General features: G+C 46.6%; 1 protein-coding gene across 5 annotated transcripts in view; it reads right to left on the bottom strand.

Annotated features, from left to right (window-relative positions):
• Nucleotides 1-927: 927 nt before the first annotated feature.
• Nucleotides 928-27,187, bottom strand: part of LOC116596214 (proline-rich receptor-like protein kinase PERK2) — a 33,440-nt gene continuing 7,180 nt past the window's right edge. Inside the window, exons 1-2 of one of the 5 annotated variants that reach the window (XR_004288059.1) lie at nt 3,319-3,709; nt 928-1,253 (exon numbers count right to left, since the gene is read on the bottom strand). Coding sequence is in view for 3 of the 5 variants with exons in the window: in XM_032353350.1 (XP_032209241.1) it covers nt 1,125-1,253; nt 22,111-22,224 (243 nt within the window). In the remaining 2 variants the exon portion in view is untranslated. Of the gene's footprint in view, nt 1,254-3,318; nt 3,710-10,021; nt 10,321-12,723; nt 13,271-22,110; nt 22,225-27,187 lie in introns of those variants that run through there. The other 4 variants (XR_004288060.1, XM_032353350.1, XM_032353352.1 and 1 more) reach the window with 4 other exon arrangements.

Genomic DNA, 27,187 nt, shown 5'->3' with positions numbered 1-27,187 from the left:
CGCCTTGGCTGTTGCCCGAGCCTGATTCTCTACTCTCCTCTGAATTTATCTCTGTGACGGGTGGAATTGTGTTCCCCCCAATTCATATATTGAAGTTCTAACCCCCAGGACCTCAGAATACAAGCTTATTTGGACATGGGGTACTGGTGGATAGAATTAGTTAAGTGGGATCCTTGTCCACTGGGACGGGCATCTCCATCAAAGGGGAAATTTGGGCACAGGCACAGGCATCAGGCGAAGACCTCGAGAACGAGCATGAAGGTAGCGTCTACGAGCCAAGCAGAGACACCCGGAGTACACGACTCTCCCTCAGCCCTCCGAAGAAACTAACCCTGCTGACACCTTCACCTTGGACTTCCGGCCTCCAGAACTTAAAATGTGAGAACAACAGCACAGACGGAAAGGAATTCTCCTCAGCTGTCCATGAGAGGGGCTCCTGGGGGGCTCAGTCGGTGAAGCGTCCATGATCTGGGGTCCTGGGATCGAGTCCGGAGTTGGGGTCCCTGCTCAGCTTCTCCCTCTGCCTCTGCCCCTCCCCGCTGCTCTCTATCTCAAATAAATAAAATCTTTAAAAAAAAAAAAAAAAAAAGACTGCCACAGAGAACTGCAAAACCTGAACTTGCCAACCCCCACAACCGCGAGACAATTGCTTAAAATAAATCTCTTTCTCCCCCACCCACCAGCCTCAGTCTGCTCCTCTGGAGAACCCAAATACAGTCTCTCACATATCCTTCCGATAAATTAACTTTTGCTTATGCTAACCGAACTTTCACCTCTTATTTCTTTTGTCTTCTTTTGAAGATTTTATTTCTTCAACAGAGAGAGACACAGGGAGAGAGGCAGCACAAGCAGGGGGAGTGGGAGAGGGAGAAGCAGACTCCCCGCTGAGCAGGGAGCCCGATGTGGGGCTCGATCCCAGCACCCTGGGATCATGACCTGAGCTGGAGGCAGACGCTTAACAACTGAGCCACCCAGGCGCCCTCACCTCTTATTTCTTAAAAGAGCTCATTGGTAGGGCGAAGAGCTTATTCAAGCATGGAAACAGAAAAAAGAGAAACAACAGGGGCCGGGCTGGCCACATCCCTTAGACACTGCCCAAGGGGCTTAGTTAACCCAGCTCGGGACTATCTGGCTGGCAAAGCCCTCCCGGTGGAGGAACTGTTCCTTCGGCTGAACAGTCTGAGGTTGTTAAATATCCAGGCGGTCCAAGTCCCACATTCTGATTCCAGTCTCATCAAGCGCACTTCTGTGTCCTAGAAATAAAAACGCACTAATCACGCCTATGCCAAAAGCGGGTCTTCAGGACCTTCATTTCTCACCAGAACAGGATGTGTTGACATTTTATACAACAGTCCTGTGAGCAGGGGCAGTTGGACTCCCCCTCTGAGGGAAGGATCCATCTCGGCAAGTGGGCAGACCTGGTTCTGAGCCTGCAAGGCCGGCATCCGAGGCTCTGGTGCGGAAGTCCTGGACGGCTGAGAGGGCCCGGCTCTTTCCGGGACGGAGCAGGCCTGTCTGTCCCCGCGGCGCCCTGCCCGTCCCTGACCTGCCCGTCCCTGACCTGCCCGCACTGGCTGTTTGCTCCGTGCTCCTTCACACCGTAGGATGAGTTAAGGATGGGCTTTGCAGAGGGTCCCACTGTGGGCTGTGTGGCTGGGCCCACAGGCTGCCTCTCCCCACGATGGTGCAGTCAAAGATGAATCTTAATGGAACTCTAACTCGGTCTCCCACAAGGGGCAGAGACCCTGGTCTCCAGGCTTCCCCAAGGAAAGCCTGCCATGTTTCTTACCCACATGTCCCTGGGTGGCTTCCTCCAGAGCGACACTCCCTCGAGCCCTGGGAGGATCCGTCTCACTTTCTTCCTGCTCTGTGACCCTGTGCCCACGGGCCTCTTCTCCCCAGCCCACGGGCTTTGCTTAGCCTCCCCTCGGGCTGTAGTGCCGACAGCCCACCTTGACCGGGAGCCATCGTGGAGGGTTGTTGACCAGCAGCTTCTGTGCCAAAGCAGAGCTCGCCCTCAGTCCTGACCACAGTGGGCACTGCTTCTGCCATAGTGCCAGGACTCTGTCTGCCAGGCCTCCCAACCCGCTCGCACACCTCCACCTCTGCTGTCTCCCCTGACTCCCTGCGTTCGGCTCCTGAGGGCCTGGACCTCCACGGCTGATCCCCCTCCCTCCAGCTTCCTCAGGCACGCTCCTCCAGGATGTGCCCTGACCCCACAGCCTGAGGCCTGGCCTCCAAGGATGGCCCTGCCCAGCTACCCTGCCCCAGCTTCTGTGGGCTCTGTGCTGGCCAGCCTGGCCTCCCCACTTCTCGGGCTGGTCCAGCAGTCATGTGGAGACTCGGCCGTCCACCCTGACTTCTCCCTCAAGCCCTGTCTCGGCTTGACTCAGAACCTTGGCTCCAAACCCCAACTCTGCTTCTGCTTCTGACCCCGGGATGGGCCTTGGTCCCAGGCAGGCTGATGGGAGCAGAGTTAGGGCACTGGATCCCCGTGCAGCCACGGATCTGGCCCCGTGCATATCACCCACGGTTCCCCCAGCCCCCCAGAGGATGACAGAGACACAGAGACAAAGAGAACAGCGAGTGAGCGTTCACAGACTAGAAGCAAATGAAGGCAAAGGGACAGACGTAAAACCAAAGTTTCGCATAAGGGCCTCCAGAGCAGGACAGCGGCCAGGAGACTCTCCCCTCCCTCCCGTGGGAGTCCCCAGTAAGAGTCCCCTGAGAGCCCAACAGGCCCAGGCTTGGAGATGGACGGGGAGGACAATGGGGATCAAGTCAGAGTGGGGGCCCGTTGAGGTCCTGGCCGGCCCCTGGCTCCTTCCACAGCTTTGCTCCCTGTAATAGACACCATCTGGGGTCCATCCAGATGCCCCTGGGTCCCCTGGACTCTTTCCGGGTGCCCCTCGTTGGCATCTGCTGCTCGTGCTTCTCCTGGCTTGCCCCTGCCACTCAGCTGGGAACCCTGCCCTTGGGCTCCAGAAGCCACGTGATGGACACTCGGTCCCCAGGGTCGCCACTGGCTGGTTTCTGGCTAGTGGTCGTTCTCTCCCAGGGTAGGACCGGGGAGGCCACAGGGTACAGCAGGCAGCCCCGCTTCACCACTTCCTGGGCGGGGAGACATCGGGCAAGGGACTCCACCTCTCTGCGAAACCAAACAGGTAATTCCTGCTTGCGGTTCCTGTTGACTGGATTAGCAATAGTGTCCGCAGTGGGCGAGCACACAGGCACTCAGAACCAGCCGCTGATGTTCCCTCGTCCGACGAGATAGTGTAACTGAGAAACAACAGCCTCCCACACAGGCCACAAACTCACCCGGATCCTCCCAGAATGGGTGCCGCCTTAGCTACCTCTTTCCTTTAGCAAACCCCGCCTGGAGACCCCTCGGACCTGTGGGTGAAAACCAGGGGCTCCCACAACCCCCAAAGGTCGACGGCTTCGGGGAGCAAAAAGGGATCCAGACTGCTTGGCCCCAGCCTGGCAATGCTGAGGAAGACGGGACGAGGCTGCCCAAACCCCCAGGGAGCCGAGAGTGTCCAGGTGTCCCAGCCTGGATTCCCCCCGGGGGCTGGCTTGGGAAAGGCGCGCGGCAACCTGGCAGGTGCTCACGTCCACCGCAGGTGTCCCGGCTTCACCCACCCCAAGCAAGCAGATTACGCGAGAGGCCCGGCAGGACAACAAGCGGTTACGTGGCTAATTGGGGGGGGGGGGGGCGCACGCCCACTCCCATGCGCATGCGCGCACACGCTGCCCAGCCTCGCCCACACGTGGACTGCGCAGTTTCCCCAGCGCCTCCCCCCTCCACGTGGTTGCACGTTTGTTCCTCTTCAGGGCACCGGGATGCTTGTCCCCGTGTATGAGCTTCCTGCAGGGGCAGGGGTCTATGTCATTGGGTGGCGAACCTCCTGGTGCAGCTAGGTGCCCGGGGGAGGCTTGCTGCCTGGATGGAGGGGAGGGGGTTAGGGTAGTGATGGCGCCTCCCTTACATGGAACGTCTGGTAGAGACGCCCTTGGTAGTGACCCGAAACCACTCTCTAAAAAGAGCCCACTTAACGATCTTTTAAGCAACCTCCAAATAACAAGCAGAACTAGGAACTGTGCGCCCCCTCCTTTCACACAGACGCTTGGAAGGGCGTTTCTAACGTGAGTATTTGGGAATACAGTAATTGAATATGGTGTGAGTGGGTTTTGGTTTTTTTTTTCTATCTTAATGAAAATGTTATGGATTTTGCCGGGCAGAACACTGTGTTTATGTTTCGGATTTCACAGAACTGATTTTCTCCACAAGTACCCAAATCCTTCTCCCCAGTGTGGGAACGCTGGCAGGGCACGTGTGCTCCCTGTGGTCCTCTTATCTCCCCTGGGTCGGATGTGAATAGTAGAAAAGCAGATCAGGCAACCAGAGAACTGAGTTCTGATCCTGCCCCTGGTCAATTAGGATGTGACTTCAGCAGCTTGTTAACCACTTTGAACCAGTTTCCTCTTCAGTTAAACATACTGGCCTTGCTGGGTTTGTACGGGAACTAAGCGAATTTATGTTGGTTTATACTTTTCCAACTGGGCTATAAATTCACTTGAAAAAGTTCAGAAATGCCTTGAAGGCTTGTGAAGCCATAGCTAAACAAGTCCCTTCACCAAAATGTCAAAGATCTGAAGAGATACTATTTCATACCAAAACAAACATGAACTTATAATAGCAAAGGGTGTTAAAAATATAGGGATGTTTAAGATTAAAAACTGAGACTTCAAAGAAACATCAGATCTGGAACTCACAGCTCCAACCTCTGTGCCTGATCTCACCACAGCTCAGTTTCTTCCCTATTATGGGGTTGGACTGTGCCCTCTGCTCCCGAAAGATATGTTCTTGTCCTATGAGTATGACTTTATTTAGAAGAGGGTCTTTGCAGATGTAGTCCAGGTTAAGATAAGGCCATGAAATTTGGCCCTTAATCTAATGTGACTGATGTCCTTATAAGAGGAAATGCCATCTGAGACAGAGACACACGGAGACAGTGTCATGTGGCAGAGACCGGAGTGACAGCAGAAGGCCACAGAGGGCCGAGGATGGAGAGTCAGAAGATTGTTAGAAGCACGGACAGATTCTGCCTCCCAAGCTCTCCCTCATCTCCCACCGCACACTGCACTCCCACCCACACTGCACTCTAATTGGTGGCTGCAACGTTGGTGCAAAGCTGTGGTGGGGGGAAAGGCATCACCACCTACAGGAACAGGACTAACAAATGAGACCTTCCCCTTCCAAGGGCTAAAACCATCTTTTCCTGGAAGGAGCCCCTGCGCACCCCTAGTGGCCTGTCCTGATAGGGGTGGGGTGTCAGGACACGCGGGCTGGCAGGGTGGGTCTTCCCACCCAGTATCCTGGGACCCCAAGCTTCAGGACACAGACCTGTGGGTTTTGTCTGGATTTGGTGTGATGACAGTGCTTGGCCACCAGGTGGTGCCCGCATCCCCCCAACCAGGGCCAACTGGGGCCACCTGTACTGGGCGACTAGCCTGGGGGTTCTAGGCTGAGACTTCAGAATGCTGGGGCTCAGTGAGCCCGGTGATGGGGGAAAGGATCCTCAAAGCCAAGGGAGCCTTGTGAGAACCTAAGACTGAGAAAGTGTGTCTTGTCGACAGTTCCCAAGGCTGATGGGCCTGCGCCTGGATTCACGAGAAAGGTCTTAGTTTAAAACCAGTTCCCCAGTCATTGTCCATGTCCTTGTCATTTCACATGCCTCAGTGTTGTTCAGGGACTAGTCCTAGGTCTGTGGGCAAAACTGGAGGGACAAGAGCCTAGACAGACAGACTCGACAGGCCAGGATATGGAGTTTGCTCCAAACTCCGTATGGGAAGCCTCAGAAAGGCTACATGTGAGGGAACGAGGGGGAAAGGCAGGGGCTGTGGAAGAAGCTGTGGCCTGAACTGGGGCACTGGGTGAGGAAGGGGGCAGAGAGAAGTCAGCAGTGACTGTACCCATGCCTCTTTTCCCAATGCCTCTGGTCCACCTCTCTGATACCGCTGCCCACGTCCTTCTCTGGATGGCCGCACAAGGACACAACCTCCCCAGTCACTGCCTCAATCAGTGCCTCTCCAGTCCTGAGCCCATGCTTGGTCTTCCCATCAAAGTGTGTCCTCCATACTTCCCATTCCTTCAGAGCTCTCCTAAGAGCGAGCTGACGAGCCCTCCCATCAGTCTGTGCCACTCTGTTAGCAAGTTAGGCACACACAGCACTGTCTGGGGATGGGAGCCATTTAACAGGCATTTTAGCCCCCCCGTGTACAGTGTTCTAGTCCAAAGCAGTGACCTAATAATGAAATATCGGGCAGGACGGCAGACCCCAATTGGGGGATGACCAGCTGTGGAAGCTAGAAGCCTTCTGAAGTGCCTCCAATCCTATCAGAGAAAGAGACCCACAGAGTCACCAGTAAAAACAGCTTCCTTGGACCCCAGGACTCTTCTCCGGTTCCCAAGGCCATCTCCTGCTTAATTCACAGGGGACAGCGTGTTGACCAGCTGGCCTGCTATCAGCATTCAGCTCTGCCCTGCCCCGGATCCTGTCCTGAAACTGGATGGCGGGTTATAGTCTGAACCCAGAGCAAGGGACCATTTTGCAGCTCAATGAGATGAAGTCACTTATTCAGGGTTCTGTGATAAATCTTCATCAAGGCCAGCTCAGAACTCTGCCTCTGTAGCTCTAAGACCGGTAATATTTGCCTCTTACAAAGGCAACTGTATTTGGAGGAAGTCTTCTTGTTCATTATTTGCCATAATAATTTCAGGCAAAGGAGCAAATTAGCTCAGGCCAGAATGATTGGCATTTGACAAAATCTAGTAAAGCCAGCGTTTTGTTTGCAAAGGATTTAACCAGGATGTTATTAACTAACACTCCAAATACTACCCAGATGCAGTCTTAAAATCCGATAAATCCAACTACATAAATGGCAAAAAAGGAAGAAAAGAAAGTTTTATATGACAAGTATAAGGAAAGTCACAATGACATACTGGGGGAAAGTATTTATAATATATATCAAAGATAAAAGATTAATATGGTTAATAGTTAAAGAACTCTTTAAAATTTGAAAGAGGAGCATCTGTGGGGCTCAGGTGGTTAAGTGTCTTTCTCTTGATCTCAGTTTGGGTTAATCTCAAGGTCGTGAACTCAAGCCCCACATTGGGCTCCACACCCAGTGTGGAGTCTACTTTAAAAAAAAAAAAAAAAAAAAGTTTAAAATTTGAAGGAAAGATCAAAATTCCAATAGCAAACTGGACAAAAAAAAAAAATCATGAACATACGATTCACCAAAAAATGAAATAAAATGGTCCTTGAAAGGCATGAAGAAATGTTCAACTTCACTCATCATGAGAGAAATACAAATTGTAACAATGCTAAAATGGCATCTTCACCCATCAGGCTGGCACAAATTCAAAATCTTGAGCACACACTGTATGGGAGAGGCCATGGAAAAGTTGTGTTCTCATACGTTGTGGGTGGAAATCAAAATGGTAGAGACTTTTGGGATGATTTGACAATACCAAACAAAGCTAGGTATGTTTTTAACCCTTGCCTTAGCAATCCCATTTCTAGGACTTTATCCTGAACATATGTTCCCAACAACATGAAAATACATATGCACCTGGATATTCATTGCAACATTATATGTAACAGCAAATCCCTAGAAACTGCCTTAATCCCATAATCTAAGATGGCATGAATTAAAGGTGGCATTCCCACTAAATGGAGTATGAGGCAGCTGTGAAAACAATGAGAAAGACCTCTAAAAACTGTCGTGGAATCATTTCCAGAATCTATTAAGTAGAAAAAACGTGCCTATGTGAAATGCTAGCTTTTGTGTAAGAAAGAGAAATAAGAAGATATAGATATAAATCTGCTTCTTTTTGCAAAAAATAAATGCAGGAAGGTTATACTAGAAACTAATAAAACAAATGACCTAATGGGGTGGGTCAGAATGGAGTGGGAGGGAAAGGAGAGAGAAGGATAGTTCTCTGACTTCATAGTTTTAACAAACTTTGCAAACTTGTTAATGTGTCACACATTCAGCAAAAAAGATTCAATCGGTATGAATGGGGAGGTCAGGCCTCAAATTGAATAAAGCCAAAACAATGGAACTAACCTCTATAGCAAATGGATATCATAACCACACAAGAAAAAGAACTAATTTAAATAATTTTGAACACAGTTACTTTATACCCTCAATCTAAATATGAAAAGAACTGGAGGGGCACCTGGGTGGCTCAGTCAGTTGAGTGTCTGACTTTCAATTTCAGCTCAGGTCGTGAGCTCAAGGTCGGAGATCGAGCACTGCATCAGGCTCCACACTGAGCTGGGTGTCGGCTAGGGATGGTCTCTCTCCCTCTTGCTCTGCTCCTCTCCACTGCACTCTCTCTCTCTCTCAAATAAATAAATATGTCTTAAAAAAAAAAAAAAGAACTGGAAAAAAATCTTGAATTTTACTTAATTTTGTGGTTGGGAGAGATACAAACATAACAATTCTGCAACAATTTCTGTGTATCTTAAGACTGAGAACATGGGTAAACACGTTGACACCAGGAGCTGGAGTTTTCACTGTGGGAGAAAAGAGCTGGAAGTAAGGAATGGAGAAAGGTCAGCAGATTGTTTCCCAGGCGACTTGAATGATGTACCACAGACGAGGAGCTTGAACAACAGACATATACTGTCTAACGGTTCTGGAGGCCAGAAGTTCAAGATCAAGGTTCCTTCTAAGGGGCTGAGAGAAGGAATCTGTTCTGGCCTCTGGCCCAGCTTCTGGTGGTGTGCTGGCCGTCATGGCCATTCCCTGGCTTATAGAAGCATTTCCTTCATTTCTGTCTTCATCCTTACGTGGTGTTCTGTCTGGGTCTGTGTCTACATTTCCTCTTTGTGTAAGGATGCCAGCCATATTGGACTGGAGTCTGCCCTAACCACTGCTTATGAACTTCATCGTCTGCAAAGACCCTCTTTTGAAATAATGTTACATTCACTACTGGGGGCTTCAACATCTTTTGGGGGGAAATAGTTAAACCCATAACGGTAGTGAAAAACCTTGTGATACTGGATGGGGAGGAAAGGTATCAGAATGAACTCATGCTTTTATTTATTTTTTAAGATTTTATTTATATATTTATTTATTAGACAGCATGACACACAAGCAGGGGGAACAGCAGGCAGAGGGAAGACAGACTCCCACTGAGCAGGGAGCCTGATGTGGGACTCGATCCCAGGACCCCAGGATCATGAGCTGAGCCGAAGGCAGATGTTTAACAGACTGAGCCACCTAGACAACTGGGTCAGTCAACTTTTAAAACCAAAAAGAAAGACGATTGACCTTACCAGAAATTAAGACAGACCACAAAGCCGTTTTAATAAAAATAGCACTAAAAGAGATAAACCAAGGGAAAAGCATGGAGTACTCAGACAGACCCATGAATATTTGGCAACCTAGTTCAAGAAACTGGCATCACTATGAATAGGGAAACGATTTTTATATATATGGTGTGTGTGTGTGTGTGTATATATATATATGTATTTAGGTAAATGGTATTGGGAAAACTGGTTCCCTATATACAGGGAAAAAAATAAATAAACTTGTTGCTTACCTCACACCATATAATGTTTTCCAAAGATGCACTCGCACTTTACAAGAAAGAAACCTGAAAGGCGAGCAAGCTTACTCTGTTAAATTCATCAGCAATCAGAGAAAAGGAAACCAGGAAAACAAAATTTTGGTTTCCCACACCAAAGGGCTGAAAAAACCAAGCGCTGGGGAAGGGCAGGAAGTGGGTAAAGGCTCTAAAGAGCCTTCTAAATGCTGTTGGCGAGAGTGTGAATTCGTGAGGCCATCTCCTGGAATGATCAGGAACATTTTTTTTCAAGATTGATTTTATTTACTTATTTATTTTTTTGAGAGAGAGAGAGAGAGAGAGGGAGAGAGAGAATGAGCAGGGGGAGGGGCAGAGGGAGAAGCAGACTCTCTGCTGAGCAGAGAGCCAGATGGGGGACTCGATCCCAGGATCCCGAGATCATGACCTGGGCTAAAGGCAGATGCTAAGCCCCCAAGTGCCCCTGAACTGGAAACTTTTAATCGAATCATTTAACCTAATTCTCCATGAGGTTAACCCAGTGTATGACCCAGCCCTTCCAGCCCTCCCCTTGGACAAGGATGTTCTTTGCAGCCTTGCCTGTGGTCCCGTCCTTGGGGAAGGTCACGATGGATTCCAGGTCGAAGTAGGTCAGATCACAAGGAAGCGATTGAAGACATCACTCAGGTTAGAGGACGGCATCCAACCTAAAGAAACCCCTACAGGCCAGAGATAAGACAATCTGCACATTAAAAAGGTTGATCACTGCAACCGATGAAAACAATCCGGTGTGTTTATATTCGTGAGTTTATGATCATACCGAAAGAACAAACATGCCAAGACAGTACTGATTCCCGCTTAGACAATGCTAGGAAACTGCTTCATCATTTTGAAAATGGATAAAGAAGGGGAAAGAATGAAGTATTTTTCCTGCTTTTCCTGATATGACTTATACCTCAGAGTTAAACTAAATAGGTGGCGAGGAAATGTTTCTCTTTAATTACTTATTCCAACTAATAAACAAATAAGGAATGATAGAAATTAAAATATCACTGCTGTGGCCTGAATTTTGCCCCCCCCCCACTTCTCATGTTGGAGCCCTGGCCTTCAGGGAGATAGGGCCTTTATGAAGATAATTAAGGTTAGACGAGGGCATTAAGGTGAGGCCCTAAACTATTAGGACTAGGTGTCCTTATAAGGAGAGGAAGAGACATCAGAGATCTCTTTTATTGTCTCACAGAGGGTAAGGCCTCCTGAGGATGCACTGAGAAAGTCAGCATCTGTAAACCAGGGAGAGAGGTCTCACCAGAAACCGACCTTGCCAGGGCCTTGATCTCAGACTTCCAGACTCCATAGCAGTGAGAAAATACATTTCTGTTGTTTAAGCCACTGAGTTTGTGATTTTTTTTTAAAGATTTTATTTATTCATTCATTCACTCATTCATTCACTCATTCGAGGGAGAGAGAGAGAGCACGGCCAGGAGCAGGAGGGAGGAGCAGAGGGAGAGGGAGAAGCAGACTCTGTGCCAAGTGGGAGCTGACACAGGGCTCGGGCCCACGACCCCGAGAACATGACCTGAGCCGAAATCCAGAATTGAGCCATCCAAGTGCCACTGGTTTGTGGTATCCTGTTATCACAGCCCGGGAAGACTAATGAACACACGCAGCATTTTCTGCATGAATTAACAGATCTGGACAATGATCATCAGGACTGATCACACCCATGAAAGAAAGAGAACCAGGTCTGGGTACCTCCGATGGTACCAGTTAGGTAGCGGTCTTCCCCAGACCAACAAAAACAGCAAAACAAAGCAAAAACAACCCTGAGTCTGAAACACTTTCAGATCTAACCAGTAATTTACAGGAAGTACGGGGGTCAGAGGGACCCGTTAACCAATACCACAGGATGCAGTTAGCAGAATGCAGAGTGTGGGAAGTTGGACAACAAAAAATTACCAGGTTTTTTCAACAAAAAATTACTAGGAGAATAAAATGGAGGAGATGCCAATGGATTGGAAGAGACTGAAAAAAAAAAAAGTAGCAAATAATCACAATGGAGGAAGCTTTAAGAAAACAAACAAACAAAAACAAAAAAACAAAGAAAAAGAATTTTAAGGTTATCAAGGAACTACACTGACTAGGTTTTTAATAACATGAAGGGGGGTGCCTGGGTGGCTCAGTGGGTTAAGCCGCTGCCTTCAGCTCAGGTCATGATCTCAGGGTCCTGGGATCAAGTCCCGCATCGGGCTCTCTGCTCAGCGGGGAGCCTGCTTCCCTCTCTCTCTCTCTCTACCTGCCTCTCCATCTACTTGTGATTTCTCTCTGTCAAATTAATAAATAAAACCTTTAAAAAAAATAACATGAAGGAATTGCGTTTTATTTTATGCGTTGTAAATAACATTGCGTTTATTTTTCCTGAGGAGCGGTTATCTTTTAAAGATGCATACTGAATGAAATGTTGTGTCTGGCACATGTATGAAATAGTAGGTCTGTGATTTGGTTCAGAATGATCCAGAGCGTCTCTCTTTGAAACACCTGCAAATGTCTATAATAGAAACAATTTTGTGTGCAGAGGTTTGGTGTTTTTTTGTTTTGTTTTTGTTTTTGTTTTGTGAACGAGAGAGAGAGAGAGAGAGAGCGAGAGAGAGCGAGCGTGCAAGAGCACACCAGTGACACAGGGCTGGATCTCATGACCTCAGCAGAATCAAGAGTCAGTTAACCCACTGAGCCACCCAGGCGCACCTTGTGGTGAATAGTTTTAAACATAATAAGGAAAATTAGATTTTTTTATTTTTTAGCTGATCCCACTTAGGTAAATGAAACATCTATACACAAAACAGCTCACACTTTCCAAGAACATAAAAGTGATAGCATCTAACGGGCGAGGGTAGGGAACAAGGATAAAGGGAATTCTTTTTTTTTTTTTTTCAGTTTGTTTTTTTCCAAGTTTCTACTGAAATTCCAGTTAGTTAACATACAGTGTAATATTAGTTTCCGGTGTACAATTCACCACTTCCAGGCGTCACCTGGTGGCCGGCAGGACAAGTGGGTTCCTTGCTCCCCATCACCTGTTTCCCCCAGGCTCCCCCTCTCCCACCTCCGGTAACCATGGGTTTGTTCTCTAGAGTTGAGAGTCTGTTTCTTGATTCATCTCTCTTTTTCCCCTTTGCTCGTTTCTTTTGTTTCTTAGATCCCACATGCGTAAGATCATCTGGTGTTTGTCTTCCTCTGACTGACTGATTTCGCTTAGCATTATACCCTCTAGCCCCATCCTAAAGGAAGCTCAAGACAGGTTTCTTACAGACCAGTGATGACTGTCTCCCAAGGACCAAGGAATGGATCGATGTCTTCCTCTGCACCGAAGTCCAGGCAAAGAGAGAAGGCGGGAGATGGGAAAGTGCGCAATGCACCAGAAATCCCTGCGGCCCCACCCCTCGGAAAGAAGCACCGTTGACATTTTGGTGTTTCCTTCTAGAGTTTTCGCTACGCGTACAGAACATGACCCTTTCCTTTTCACTCGTTCCCCAGCTTCAGAGACACACAGAAATGCGTAAAAATTCCGGATTACCCGTTTTATCAGTGGTGATGTTTGGGCTGCTTTCTCTTGTCCGGTGTTAATTTTCTCATTCTGAAAAGCAGGAACGATTGTAACCAGCCTCTTAAGATTGCCTGAGGAGGAAGTAAAACCATCACTGTGAAGAGCATCTGACCTCACTGGGAACCCGGCAGGGATGCGCTAATTCCAGCCGCTTTCTCCCTAGAGGGGCACTGGGGCGGCTGCCCCCGGGGACTTCGCACACCATCTTGCAGACAGAGGCCGTGGGTCAGTATTTATCAAACTAAAAGGAACTGAATGGTGACAGAGCCAGACCTCATACTTGGTTTTTCATCTCAAAGCATCTCCCTTTCCTGCCAGGACATAGACACCAAAAAAGAAAAACAGGGTATCGTGCATGCTGAGTTTTTTTCCTGTGTTCTCTTCTCTGGGTTCTGTGTACAGGCAAAGGAGCTCACTTATTGGGGCTCCCAGTTCTCACAGCAGTGGTGAGACACCCCCCAATTTTTGTTGTTGTTGTTGTCTGCAGCATTTTCCAGGGAAGAGTTCAGAGATGTGGAAATTGATGGAAATGCTGTGAGAAATCTTGGAAAAGGCTCCCTGGCTGCGAGGAATATGCAGGTTCACCCTTGAGGACCCAAAGCCTCCTGGAGGTGTCCTGCTCCCAGCGTCTCTGTTTCACATGAGCTCTTCTGGAAGCCACCTCACAGGGTAACATGTCACTTTCCTGACACATGATGGGGTGGCCAGGCACAGAGGTGGGGACAGATGCCCAAACCCGTCGTGACCCCGGCAGGGCTGTGGGTCTCCCAGGCCTCTGCAGCAAAGCTGAGCTTGCCAAAAGGCCAATGGGTCCTGTGAATGTTTTCAATCTGTATTTGGCATTTGTTGTTAGGAAAAGTCATAGGTTCTGTTGGCATTTGTGAATCACGGACTTTTGGAAGTTTCTAGAACTTCTTTGCTTTTATTATTTTTTAAAGATTTTACTTATTTATTTGAGAGAGAGAGTGTGTGCACGAAAGAGCACAAGCTGGGTGAGGGGCAGAGGGAGAAGCAGACTGCCCCCCGACCAGGGAGCCTAATACGGGGCTTGATCCTGCGACCGGAGATTATGACCTGAGCCAAAGGCAAATACTTACCCCCTGAGCCACCCAGGCGCCCCTGGAGTTTTTTCTTATCTCTGTTGAGCAGGTCTTTCTTCTCTGGTATGTCAGCTTGGTTTGGTTCTCATCATCATGATTTTCGTGGTTGCTTCTCCCCGTAAGAAAGCCATGATAGCCGATGCTTGTAAATCACTCCAGAGCTCTGGTCCTGGACAGGTGGCTCGGTCTTTCTTAGTCTGGAAAGAATTTTTCCTGAGGGCCGTAGTTGGATTTCAAGGGTAGAGCCCTGCCTGACTTGCACACGGCTGTGTTCACAATCACAGAAGACCAGCTGGGCCAGGCTCTGCTTGGGGTGGCAGGGGATGGAGTCGAGTGGGAATTCCTTCTTCCTTAGAGCGATCCCAGCTGATGCAAGTAACACACATGTAAGCTCTAGCTCCAGTGCTAACTAGTTGTTACTAACTAGCAGGTGCCCTTGGCAAGCCATGTCCCCTCTGGGGCTTCAAGAACCCTCCGCGGAACGAGAAGTTGGCCTGGACAAAGCAGGTGGCTTCCCTGCCGTCTCTCCCGAAGTCTGTCCAGTTAATAGAGGCCATGGCCGGGCCAGCCCGGAGGCTGGCTCTTTCCTGGGTCATCCCTGTTTGAGAAGTAGACAAGGAATAGCCTGCCCAGGGCTGCAGAGCCATCTGCAAGTGTTACTGTAGTCTCGTTTCCTATTTTTAATAAACGCTGAAGAGCAAACTCCCCACCCGACCCCCCAGCTCCGGGGCTGTGCCCGGCCCTGCTGATGACTGACCCAGTACCAGCTTGCCCATTAAGGCCACAGGTGCTGGGAACAGCAAAGAAAAATCAAATCTCGGTAAAAATCATGGGCTCTCTGGAGCACAGACCTTTATCAAATCCCAGTCTACTGGTAGCATTTCAGCAGAGGCTTTTGCTCGAGTTTTGGAACTACAAAGAGATTTAAACCAATCACCATTTGTTGAGTGTCACCTGTAGTGGATAGTTCGGGGTGACTGAGCCTCAGCCCCCTATGGGAATCTGACATGGCATACATTTGAATAGCACTTTCCAGTTTCCAGCGTATAGTCACGGGGTCTCAGTTAACACTTCCTGCAACCCTGGGAGGAACCAGCAACCCAAAGAGGTGAGGTGACTTATTCAGTAAGGAGAGGCCAGTGTTAACCAGAAAGTCCTCTGCTTTGGCCTGCATCACGCAACACAGAAACAGTTAAGTTGCTTGGAGACACAGCCTGGAGTGTTCAAGAAATGTGTTATTGTTGTCCTTCATGAAAGGTTCTTGGAGGTGTTGACATTTGATATAGGTCTTAAGATGAGTATGATTTTCCCCTTAGGTCATCATAGATTTGGAAAGCATGACAAACCAACAAACAAAACAAAAGACTGCTACTCCCAGTACACGGGTGTTGTCACTGTGCATGGCTTAACATCGTTCCCTCCAGCTTTTTTCTTGACTTTTTTTTCTTTAACTGGTTGAAATCACACTCTTGATGTAGTTTTGAACTGTTTTTCTCTTTACCTTACATTTTATCACATGCATTTAAAATGGGCTGAATTCCAGTGGGAAGCCATAGTGTACGGCTAGGGAATGCCGTGCTAAGAACTTAGCTGGGGAAAAGGTGTGGGGACAGGGAGAGGCAGGGCCTACTCAGGAAATGGTGAGTAATTCTCTGAGGCTAACCTTGTGGTTCAGGGAGGATTTGCAGGGTAGCAGGGAGGCTGGGAAGGCATTCAGTGTCAGATGGCGGAAAGACTTGAAAGGCCCTTTAAGGAATCTGTATTCTTATTAAAGAACTTACACTCTACATTGTACACATTTAGAAACATACAAACAAGAGCATTTAGAAATAATTCACAATCTGCACAAATAGACTTGCTATTAATGTCTGATATATGTATAACCTTTCAACGTCATTCTGTACACATATATCTCCTTTTTTCCCCAAGGACAAAACACACTGATTCTTCTCTAATCTGATTTTAAGTCCACAGATGTCTTTCTTGGTCATTCAGAATTTTTTGACAATAATGATTTTTAAACATTTGATGCACTGGGAACTCTGTGTTTAAACAAAATCCTACCAGGAACCGTAAAAGCCAAAAAGGATAAAAATAAGGCTACTGTGATCAGAGCATGAGTGGAGACTCTGACGCCGGCCTGACCCTGGAAGACACCCTGACCCCATTCTGAAAGCCACTGTTGCATCATGTTATTTTTATGGCTGCATGGTAAGAATACAGCACCGTCTAGTTAATCGGTCTGCTCGGCTGTTCCCAATTTTCTCCTTTGTAAATTGATACTACATTCTTTGAGCATATCCCATAATTATTTCCCAATGAAGGTTTTTGAACACGGGCATGACATAATCAGAGCTATTAGTGTGGATGCCAAATACAGTAAAATCTGACTTAACTGGAATTCAGCTAACCACAATCCTTAATTACCCAATTTTCTTTTACTCAACTTTGGGAAACATAGAGGAAACTCCCTCTCTTCCTCCCTCCCTCATTTTCTCTCTCTCTCTCAAACACACACACACACATGAAAAGAGAGAAAGAAAATTATGAAATATGGATAAATTTAACAAATATGTTCAATAAATGTACTCTGGAAAGTAAAAAACATTACTGAGAGAAATTAAAAATAAGTATAAATGGCGACATATACCATATTCATCGACTGGAAGATCCAATATTGTTAAAATACCAATTCGTACCTCCAATCCCCCAAATGCTAGTTCTCCTGCAAACTAGTTATAGTTTAAACACAATGAGATTCTGGGCGCCTGGGTGGCTCAGTGGGTTAAGCCGCTGCCTTCGGCTCAGGTCATGATCTCAGGGTCCTGGGATCGAGTCCCACATCGGGCTCTCTGCTCAGCAGGGAGCCTGCTTCCTCCTCTCTCTCTCTCTGCCTGCCTCTCTGCCTACTCGTGATCTCTGTCTGTCAAATAAATAAATAAAAATCTTTAAAAAAAAATAAATAAACACAATGAGATTCAAAATATGAACAGGGTTATTTTAAAATTCAGTAAGCAAAATTTAAAATGTATGTGGACAGCCAAAATAATATTGAAAAAGAGCAGAGTTGGAGGACTTACACTATCTAGTTTCCAGATCTACCATAAAGCTAAGAGTAATCAAGATAGTATGGTACTGAACTAAAGGTGACATATAATATAAACCAGTGGAATAGAACAGAAAGTCCAGAAAGAGGTCCCACAAAAATATGGTCAACTGATTTTCTAGAAGATGCCAAGACAATTAAATGGGAAAAGGATAATCTCTTCAATAAAGGTGCTCGAATAATTGGTTGGCTATACGCACAAAAATGAACTAAAACTATAAACCTTATTTTGAAAAAACAGCATAAAATCTTAATGACCTTGAATTAGGCAAAATTTTAAAAATAGGACACATAAAGAAATCAATACTTTGGACCATCAAAATTAAAAACGTGTGATTTTTGAAAGCACAGTTAGGAAAATGAAAAAGCAAGCCACAGACTGGGAGACTATGTTAGCAAAACATACATAAAATAAAGTATTTGTGTTCATAAAATATAAAGAATACTCACAACTCAATAATGAGAAAAGATACTTAAAATCAGGCAAAAGATTTGAGTAGACATCTTACTTTAAAAATACAGATGCCAAATAAGCACGTGAAAAGATGTGCAACATCATTAGTCATTAAAGAAATGTAAATTTAAACCAAAGGGAGATACTACTGCATATCCCTTGAAGTGAATAAATCTTACTAGATTGACAATGCCAAGGTTTGGCTACAACATGAAGCCACGGTTTACATTTACTTACAAAGTTAAACATTCCCTTACGATATGACTCAGAAATTCCACTCGAGCATTTTTCAAGTGAAATGAAAACATTATGTCCACACGAAGATTTATACGTGAAGACTCATAACAGCTTTGTTCAGAGTAATCCCAAACTGGAAGCAATCCAAATGCCCATCAGTTGGTAAGTAAATAAAGAAAAATCTGTATCTTAATGGAATCCTGCTTAACAATTAATAGGTATGAACTACTGATACACCCGATACCATGGCGGAATCACGAAAGCATTACTAAATGAGAAAAGCCATATCTAAAATGAATACACAATGTATGTGTGTTTTTCTTTAAAGATTTTATTTATTTATTTGAGAGAGAGACAGCAATGGGGAGTGGAGGAAAAGAGGGAGAGGGACAAGAAGATTCTAACTGAGCACAGAGCCTGCTGCAGGGCTTGATCCCACAACCCTGAAATCATAACCTGAGCTGAAACCTAAAGTCGGATGCTTAACCAGCTAAGCCACCCAGGCACCCCTATACACACTGTATGTATTTATACGAAGTTCCAGAAAAGTTCTAGAAAAGGCAAGTCCAGGGGCACCTGGGTGGCTGAGCCTTCAGCTCAGGTCATGATCCCAGGGGTCCTGGGATCGAACCTGTGTCCTCAGGCTCCTGCTCAGTGGGGAGTCTGCTTCTCCCTCTCCCTCTGCCTCCTCCTGCCCGTTCTTGCTCTCTCTCGCTCGTGCTTTCTCAGATAAATAAAATCTTTAAAAAAAAAAAAAAGGCAAGTCTATGGTGATGATAGCAGATCAGTGTTTGCTAGGGGTTTGGGGCTTGAAGATGGGAACTGACTGCAATGTTCTAAATCAAATTTTTTGGTAGTGGTTGCATATGTGTATATGTATATGTACATACACACACACACACACACACACACACGCCAAAACTCACCACGTACACTTAAAATCGGTGAATTTTATTATAATAAATTATACTTCTAGTGGGATTTTGATTCATCTTTGTTCACTTGTTTTTTGTCATTTGTCATTCTTCTAGCCATTTAGCTGCATGTGTAAAGGTTCAGAATTGCAGTGTTTTCTAATGTCCAGGATAGAATCTGTGTTTCTGTTCATTATTTTCTTTGTTGTTTGAGGTAGTTTTTGAGAAAGAAAGAATTAGGAATGTCTTCCTCTCACCATCTTAAATTTGGAAGTCTCACAGATGATATTTAAAACCATGGGACTGGAGCTATCCATGTTTCTTAATGCATTACTTAACATTTCAAGATGCTATACTGAGTTCCTACAATGATAAATAAGGACTGAGATCTCTTCTACATCCCTACTTCCCCTTCCCTCCCCCCCAACACAGTTATAAAACAATTTTAGCTATATAGTCAGTATATAAACTTGATCATGACTACACAAATGGCGTTTACTAGAGAACCACATTAACACCATGTTCACACCAAATTTCTTATTCAGTCCCTCACTTACTGGATTTACTTGTTTCCTCCTCTTCTTTCCATATGCCTGATTTTCTACACATCATTCATTCTTCCTAACATTCTAACAAAGTCTACCTCAATTCTATCAATAATGTTTTCCATAATCTCCAATATGTCGTATACTCTTGCTCCTAGAGACTGTCATCTCAGAGCCTTCCTACCACACTCTTCACTGGACATCATTTTAGACTGGACATTATACAGATGCCATCTGGAAATTTCCATTCACCATCATCACAGGGACTCTTAAGCTTTAGAGTCCTTGCTTCCTTGATTCTATGGGTTCCTTCCTTGGTTTACTCCCTTCTTTGTTGGATCATCACCTTTGGTAGTCCACTAAAGGTATAAGGAAAGGGAACAAGGGAAGATCTTGCATGCCTGACATAGTTTACCCTATCTGATGGACGGTTTGGCTGAATATAGAGTTGTAGGGTGTGGACTGGAACACTCAAGTCATTGGTCCCTTGTCCACAAGATTCCAGTGTGTTGTGGAGAGGACAAGATATTCTGATTCTTTTCTTTTTCTCCCTAGAAGTTTACAGCATCTTCTTTGTATCTCTGATATTCAAAAAGTTCCCATGTTGTATCTGACTCTGGGCCTTTTTCATTATTTTTGCTAGCTCTTTTGAGTTGGAGATATATGCTTTAGTTCTGAGAAATTTCCTTGTATTATTTCCTTGATAATTTTATCCCCTTGGCTCTCTATCTGGCATTTCTACCAGATGGTTTTCAACCCTGCAGACTTACTTTCTTGCTTTATTTTTTCTCTGCTGTTTTCCATCTTTTTGTCTTTTTGTTCTGGAATGATCTCTGAATGTATTTTGTATATTAAGTTTTTATTCTGAAGATGTCTGATTTCTCCCAATTCTTTTTTCTACTTGCTATCTGCTTTTCAAGTTAGAAGCCTTTTCCCACATCCAGAAGTGCTGGATGCCATCAGCTCTCAGGAGCCTAGAAAGCTCTTTGCACATAAGCCAGATGTGGGCCCAAGAGCTTCCGCCTAATAGGATAGAGTTCAAGCCCACTCACTATGAAGAATCCCAAATGGTAGTTTCTGAAATTTAGACCAGAGAAGACTCTCGTCTCCTGCCTGGGGAGCTGTAAAACTTGCTACTGACATTCTGGAAAGGAAGTTAAGAGCAGTATTCAGATGTCACTCAGTTCCCCAGTTTCTAGTCTGTGCTTCCTCCTGCCCCACCCGCCCGCTCTCCAGTTCCTCTTCAACTGCCATCACCTCCTCCTTCCGCTTCCTTGGTCCTTGTGGACTTGGCCTTTTATTTTGGCGGAAATCGGAAATAACGCATTATTCAGCCTGCTCTGTGTTGTTTCAGTGATAAGGAGACTGAAATCCAGAGAGGGGGTGCCTTCTCTGTGGGACCCCACGACTCCCCAAGTCACTGCTTCTGTCTGCTTCTGCCTGGATCTCAACTTCCTCATCCGTAAAATGGAAGAGTAGTTCTACATGACTTTCAGAAACTTTATATTCTGGAATTGTATGTTTCAAGAAATCAGAACCTGATCTCCATGGCTATTTTAAAAAAAAGATTTATTCATTCATTTTTAGAGAGGGAAGGAGTGTGTGTACAAGTAGGGGGACAGGCAGAGGGAGAGAGGGGTCGGGGAAGCAGACTCCCTGCTCAGCTGAGGTCATGACCTGAGCTGAAACCAAGAGTCAAAAGTTTAACCAACTGGAGCCACCCAGATGTCCCTCTGTAAGTATTCAACTGGTCCTATTTTTGATGCTTTCATGATGTCCCACAAATCCCCTTCTTTTTGGGGGGGCAGAGAAGGGGAGAAGGAGAGAGAGGATCTTAAACAGGCTCCACACCCAGTGCAGAGCCCAGACATGGTGCTCGATCTCACCACCCTGAGATCATGACCTGAGCCAAAATCAAAAGTCTGACACTGAACTGCCTCAGCTACCCAGAGCCCCCTCCACCCAATCCCCTTATTTCTTCTCCCCTTCTCCCAAATCAAGGGCTCCAGGCAAAGGCTGGCTTCATGGGTGTGCAGCCTATCTGGTCACACAGGACCTTATACGCTTGTTTAGTGATCTGCTGTTGCCCCCTGAAAATTCTTACTAAGTTTTGAACCAGGGATTCCACTTTCATTTTCTGCACAAATTATGTAGGTAGTCCTGGCCATGGGATGGTCACCAGCCAGGACTGCTCTTCCAGGAATTTTCTAGCCCATAGCCCGAGCTCAAAGTCCTGCGGCTCTGCTGAGTTGGCTTCCTGAAAGGGAGGGAGGCGCAGAGAGAGGAGGGCCCCATGACTAGAAATGGGTAAACCAGCCGTCAACAGGTTCTGCAGCTTGCCCGAGATCTTATCACTCAAGAGTCTGGGAAACTCCTGAGTTATTTAAGGCAAACTCTGAGTACCTCACACAATCTTAGAAGGTTGTTTTGCTTCTGTTTAATTGGGGCTGTGCCTTCTGGCGGTTGATGTCCTTTGACAAGGCAGTTTTGGATCCAGAGAACTTTATTTATATCCAACTACTCATTCACGAAACAAACCTTTAGGAAGCACCTACCCGGGGAGCAGGGTGAGCAGGCTCTTTAGAGCAGACAGAACTGAGCGAGATTGCCCCTCGTCCTCCTGCTGGCCGCATGACCTGGCTTGACCTCCTGAGTCTCTGTTTCTCTTCCTGTTTGATGAGAAGAGAACAATTACCCCCTCCTCAATGACGAGATGACCTGTGCAATGGGCCAGGTGCCGAGCCTGACACACAATGGGCCTGCAAGTACTCCTTCCTGCAGCCTTCCTCCCAGCACTAGGCAAACCACAAAAGATTTCAGCTTTGGTTGTGGACAGACCAGGCCGTGAGCAGGCCTCGGAACACCTAGAAGGTCCATTCATTGGGTGATGTACTAGAGTCTCTCTTCCCTTCAGCAGAAATGCTGATGGGAGCCCAAGGAGGAAGGCTCATACATCTGAGAAGTGCCCAGACAGTGTCTGCTGTCAGGAACATCCCTGTGCTTTGTGATTAACGCTTAATAGGTTCCAAGAAAGCTTTGAAGTTAATAATATGTCTCCCTCCCTTTCAACCTATGATGCTCTTTCCACCGATGGTCTTCAAGTGATACACTTAGGCCTGTGATGAAATTTGGAGGCTCTTGCAAGCAGCAAGCTAAAGACTTGCTCTTATCTTTATTGAAAACAAAAACTTAAAAGTCTAGTTATGAAAATCAAGCCCACAGAGAGGCGTGGCCCACAATGTGTCCTTAGAAATGCCTCTTCCACAAGCTGCCTGTTCAGGGAGATAAGTGGGGGAATGATCTGGTAAATTGAGCCTCATGACCATTGATGGCATCTGTTTTCACTTTCCAGTTTACAGAGCTTTGACAAATTCTTTGCGCGCTGTTACCTCCTTCATACCCTACAGTCTCAGCAGGTGTTTTGTTGAAGTTATTACCCCACACTGCAGATGAGAAAACTGGGCCCCAGAGAAGTGACCATCCAGGTCACGTAGCTACCCCGTACGTATCAGGGCCAGGATTCAAATCTATTCTCGTTACAGAGTCTCTGCTCTGTTGGGTCCTTGAAATGATATTTAGCTATTTCCAGACTTAGTAGAACCTCCCTGAGTGAACTTTCAGTGGAGGCGTGCTGGGTTCCAAGCCCTGGGATGCTGGCAGAGTTAGGAAGTTGGGATGAGGCAGTGGGGCCAGCTCTAATGTGGCCACTGGGGCCCCCGACCAGGGGCCCTGCCTGGTGGAGTGGTGGTCACATTCCTGGAATTCCTGTGGCCTGGTCAGGACAGAATAATGCAGCCCCTCAGGCTCATCAGGCGCCCGATCTGTCCCTCTCAGCCACTCAAGGGCTTTGCTTGGACTTTGCCTGTAATCTCCCCTCGCTCTCCTGCTAGCCAATATTGCTTTTCCACGAGCACACGAACATGCTGCAACGCACTGTGTCTCCCTGAACGGCTGACCAATTCCTTACTCTTCCTTCCAGCAAAATTCCCACAGGCCTTGTCTACTCTTTCCTCCCATTCTGCCCTGAATCCATGCCAATCATACTTCCACCCTTCCTACTTGACTGAAACCATGTCGTCCATGATGACTATCTCGCTGGGTGCTGGGCTAAGCTCACCCACCTCTTAACAGCATTTGACCTTTCTTCTTTCTTGAAACTCTAGTCATATGGCTCTGGTCACTGCCTTCCATTGGTTCTCTCCTGCCACCATCTTTGCTGGATTGTTCTGTTCTGCCTAACTTCCACCTGTTATAGTGCCCTTGTCTCAGCCCTGGTCCCTTCCCCTCATCTATGATCTACTCTCACTCCCTAAGCGTCTGCATTTAATCCTGGGCTTTAAAACTCATGTCTACACCACGGCTCCGAAATTCACATCTCCGGCCAGAACACCTCCCTTGAACTCGGCTCATTGGTGCAAATTCCTATTCAGTATCTACTCCTATATTTCTCACAGTCACTTAACACGTCCCAAATCTAGATCCCCGCCCCCGACCGACCTGCCCGTCACCATCGCAGTGAAAGGCTCCACCATGACCTCACTATGCCGTCTTTGATTCCTCTCTTCTTCTCACAACTACGCCCAGTCCATTGTCAACTCCACCTTCAAAGTGAATCTGCTTCTCCTGGCTCACTGTTGCGCCCAAAACCAAGTCCTGGTCCTCCCAGTGAGTCAACATCCTTCCTCCTTCTCCTCTGTGGTTCGTTTCCCACAGAGACCTGAACAGTACTTCAAAGTGTAAATTAAACCTCGCCACTCCTCTGTTCAAAACCCTTCAACGACTTCTCAGCACACTTAGAATTCAATTGAAATGTCTAACCGTGGCCTCAGAGGGAATATTCAAAACACCCATATTCAATAATATATTCATGTATAAGAGTCTATATAAGTGGAAATTTTAAAATGTATTCCCTTTTAATTTTTAAATAACCCAAACTAAATCTGTTTATAGAATAAAACTTCAGCACCTGAGTGGCTCAGTCACTTAAGTGATCAACTCTTGATTTATGCTCAGGTCATGATCTCAAGGTTAGGAGATCAAGCCCCGCGTGGGGCTCTGTACTGGGTGTGGAGTCTGCTTGAGATTCTCTCTCTCCCTCTCCCTCTGCCCCTTCCCCACCATCTCTGAGATAAATAAATAATATTTTTAAAAAGAATAAAACTGCCAACAAAATAAATTATAACAGAACATTCACCAAATCAGTCTAATAACTTCTAAGTCATTTGTTGGTTTTCAGAAATTATTGGTGTGAGCTTTTGATATGTTCTCACAAATTAAGTAATGCCGCTATTGGAGCTATGGCTTGACAGAAGGAAATGCAGCCAACTTCTCCAATAACTTCCTTAATAAATCAGTAGCCACTAGGTTAACCTGTAGTCTCAAAATAGAGAATTTCTCTCAGGAACAATATTGTGTGTGGTAATGAATTGTCTCTCAGCTGCTATTCAACCAAGAGCAATTATGTTCAAATATTTCCTGTTCCTTCCAGTGTCATCTGATTCTTTCATATTCAATATCCTATTGGCTAAGTCACAAAAGCCTTTTGTGGAGCACTGGGTCGAATGGTGTTGAGCCCAATCCTTCCTGAGAGGCTCAGGGCATGGTGGCCAAACCTGTGGGCCCTATTAGGCTACGTGGTTTTGGCTCCTGGCTTAGACACTTACACAAATTTTTAGATAACCTTGATTTCATTTTCTTGTCCAGAAAATGGGGCTCATGGGCAACCAGTCTAGAATGGTGCCTGGCTCAGAAAATGCTAGATACGCATTAGCTCCCACTTTACTAAGAAAACCCGGTGGTTAATGCCCTTGAGTAGAAGGCTTGTGGTGGGTTTTGACAAACACACACCCTTCAATGCAAGTGAAATTGGGTATGAAAAATGGGAGCTACACTCTGGAATCTTTGGGCCCTTCCTTCCTTGTAGCCTCCCACCTGGGGAGGAAGTACTGCTATTCCAACAAAGCCCCAAATGCTTGGCTAGTACTTGTGTGGGTCCCCCACTTGTCTGCTCCCCCAGGCTCTCCCCAGCCTCTCTGAGCCAAAATTCCACAAAGGCTATCATCCCCACAGGCCGGCACCCTGTTATGTGGGAAGTACAAGGCAGCTGTGCCCTGCTGACTGGCCCCCTGTTGATCCATGAGGTGTCCCTTCTCCCTTCCTTCTTCCCTGGTGGGAGCTAGTGTGGTAACCAGGAGGTGTGATCTCCCGGGAACCTCTGGTATCATGCATGGGACAGACTATGGATGTACTGGCTGATATCAGTCCTGTGGGGCCAGGAGACCTCCGGACAGTCAGGGCCCTGCCCAGTGCTCTCACCCTGAGGCCCACAGCTCTACCTCTTACCCATTATCCTGGCCACACTTGGCTTCCTTTTGTTTCTCAAACACACCAAGCCTAGTCCAGCCGCAGGGCCTTTTTACTCTCCCTGGAATACATTTCCCCACATTCCTGCATGGCTCTCTCTACATTCCCAGCTTGGCTCGACGGTCCCTCCTTCGGAGAAGTCTTCCTCATGACCCTGTAAAAATTCTACTCACTTCACCCCACCCCAGTCACCCTATATGCTTACCTGGCTTTAAAGCATGTATTACTCCCTGAAGTTATATTTTATATTTATCTGTTTTCTATCATTCTGCCATGATAGATATGGTGGAAAGAGTGGATGACAAATACTGTTGCAAATACTTTTAAAAGACGCAGAAACTGCTGAAAATTTAGAAGAAAATGAGTGTTACGTGTCTCAGGTTTGCAACGTGAATGTTTGCTATCCAGCAGGAAGAAATATAGATATTTCCAACAAGTCCCTGCTCCTGGTAGCAGCTGGATTCCATTTCAGTCATAGAATATGGGAAAGATGGCTTCTGAGGGGCCGTTCGTGGAAAGGTGCATCAGAGAATACACATTCTCCACAGTAAGTTGCATCTTTTATACAAGAGCGACTTGGAGATACCATGTCCATGGAACCACCAACTAGAACCACTTTGACAAAATGGCGGAAGAGCTCTGGGATGAGGCTGCAGACGGCTGGGGAGATTTGCTGGTACCTCCTTCGCCAGCAGTGAAGGGCAGCGGAGGCGACAGGCAGAGGGGCACGTGTGGCTGTGGAATGCTCTGGGCATAGTTGATTTTATAAACTCAGGACCTTTCAGATGTCAGGAGATCCTTACCATAACCCATCCGAATGTCCACAAACATCCTTTGTTCTGCACAGCAGCCTGTTGTCTATCTCATGGCAAAAGACTCAGAAGACCTGTCAGACTTACAGGTGAATTATCTTTTTTCTCATGAAACAAAAAGGCAAGTATTCCTGCAATGACGAGGGGCTGTCAGTAGTAACACCACTTGGCAGGTGTTTTCGAAATTGTGAATACACTTAATTTGTCCCTTGGGGGTAAAGGGGCTGTTTCGACAAAGTGAGCAGCTGAATGGCCGGGTGTGTTGGCTGGCCTTATCTTCACATTTGCGATCTCAGATGTCCAGGGGGGCCCCTGAAGGTGCCTGACAATTTAGCAGATTTCTGATTTAACTCTCCCATTCCCCAGAGGTATTACACCTCTGCCCTTTCCTTGGGCCTCGAGCAACCCTCCTGACTCTCCCACTCCGCTCAGGACCTCCTCGCCATCTCCCCAGAAA

The sequence above is a fragment of the Mustela erminea genome, chromosome 7, assembly GCF_009829155.1.
Source record: "Mustela erminea isolate mMusErm1 chromosome 7, mMusErm1.Pri, whole genome shotgun sequence".
NCBI lineage: Eukaryota > Metazoa > Chordata > Mammalia > Carnivora > Mustelidae > Mustela > Mustela erminea.
This window is presented reverse-complemented; position numbering and strand designations above follow the sequence as displayed.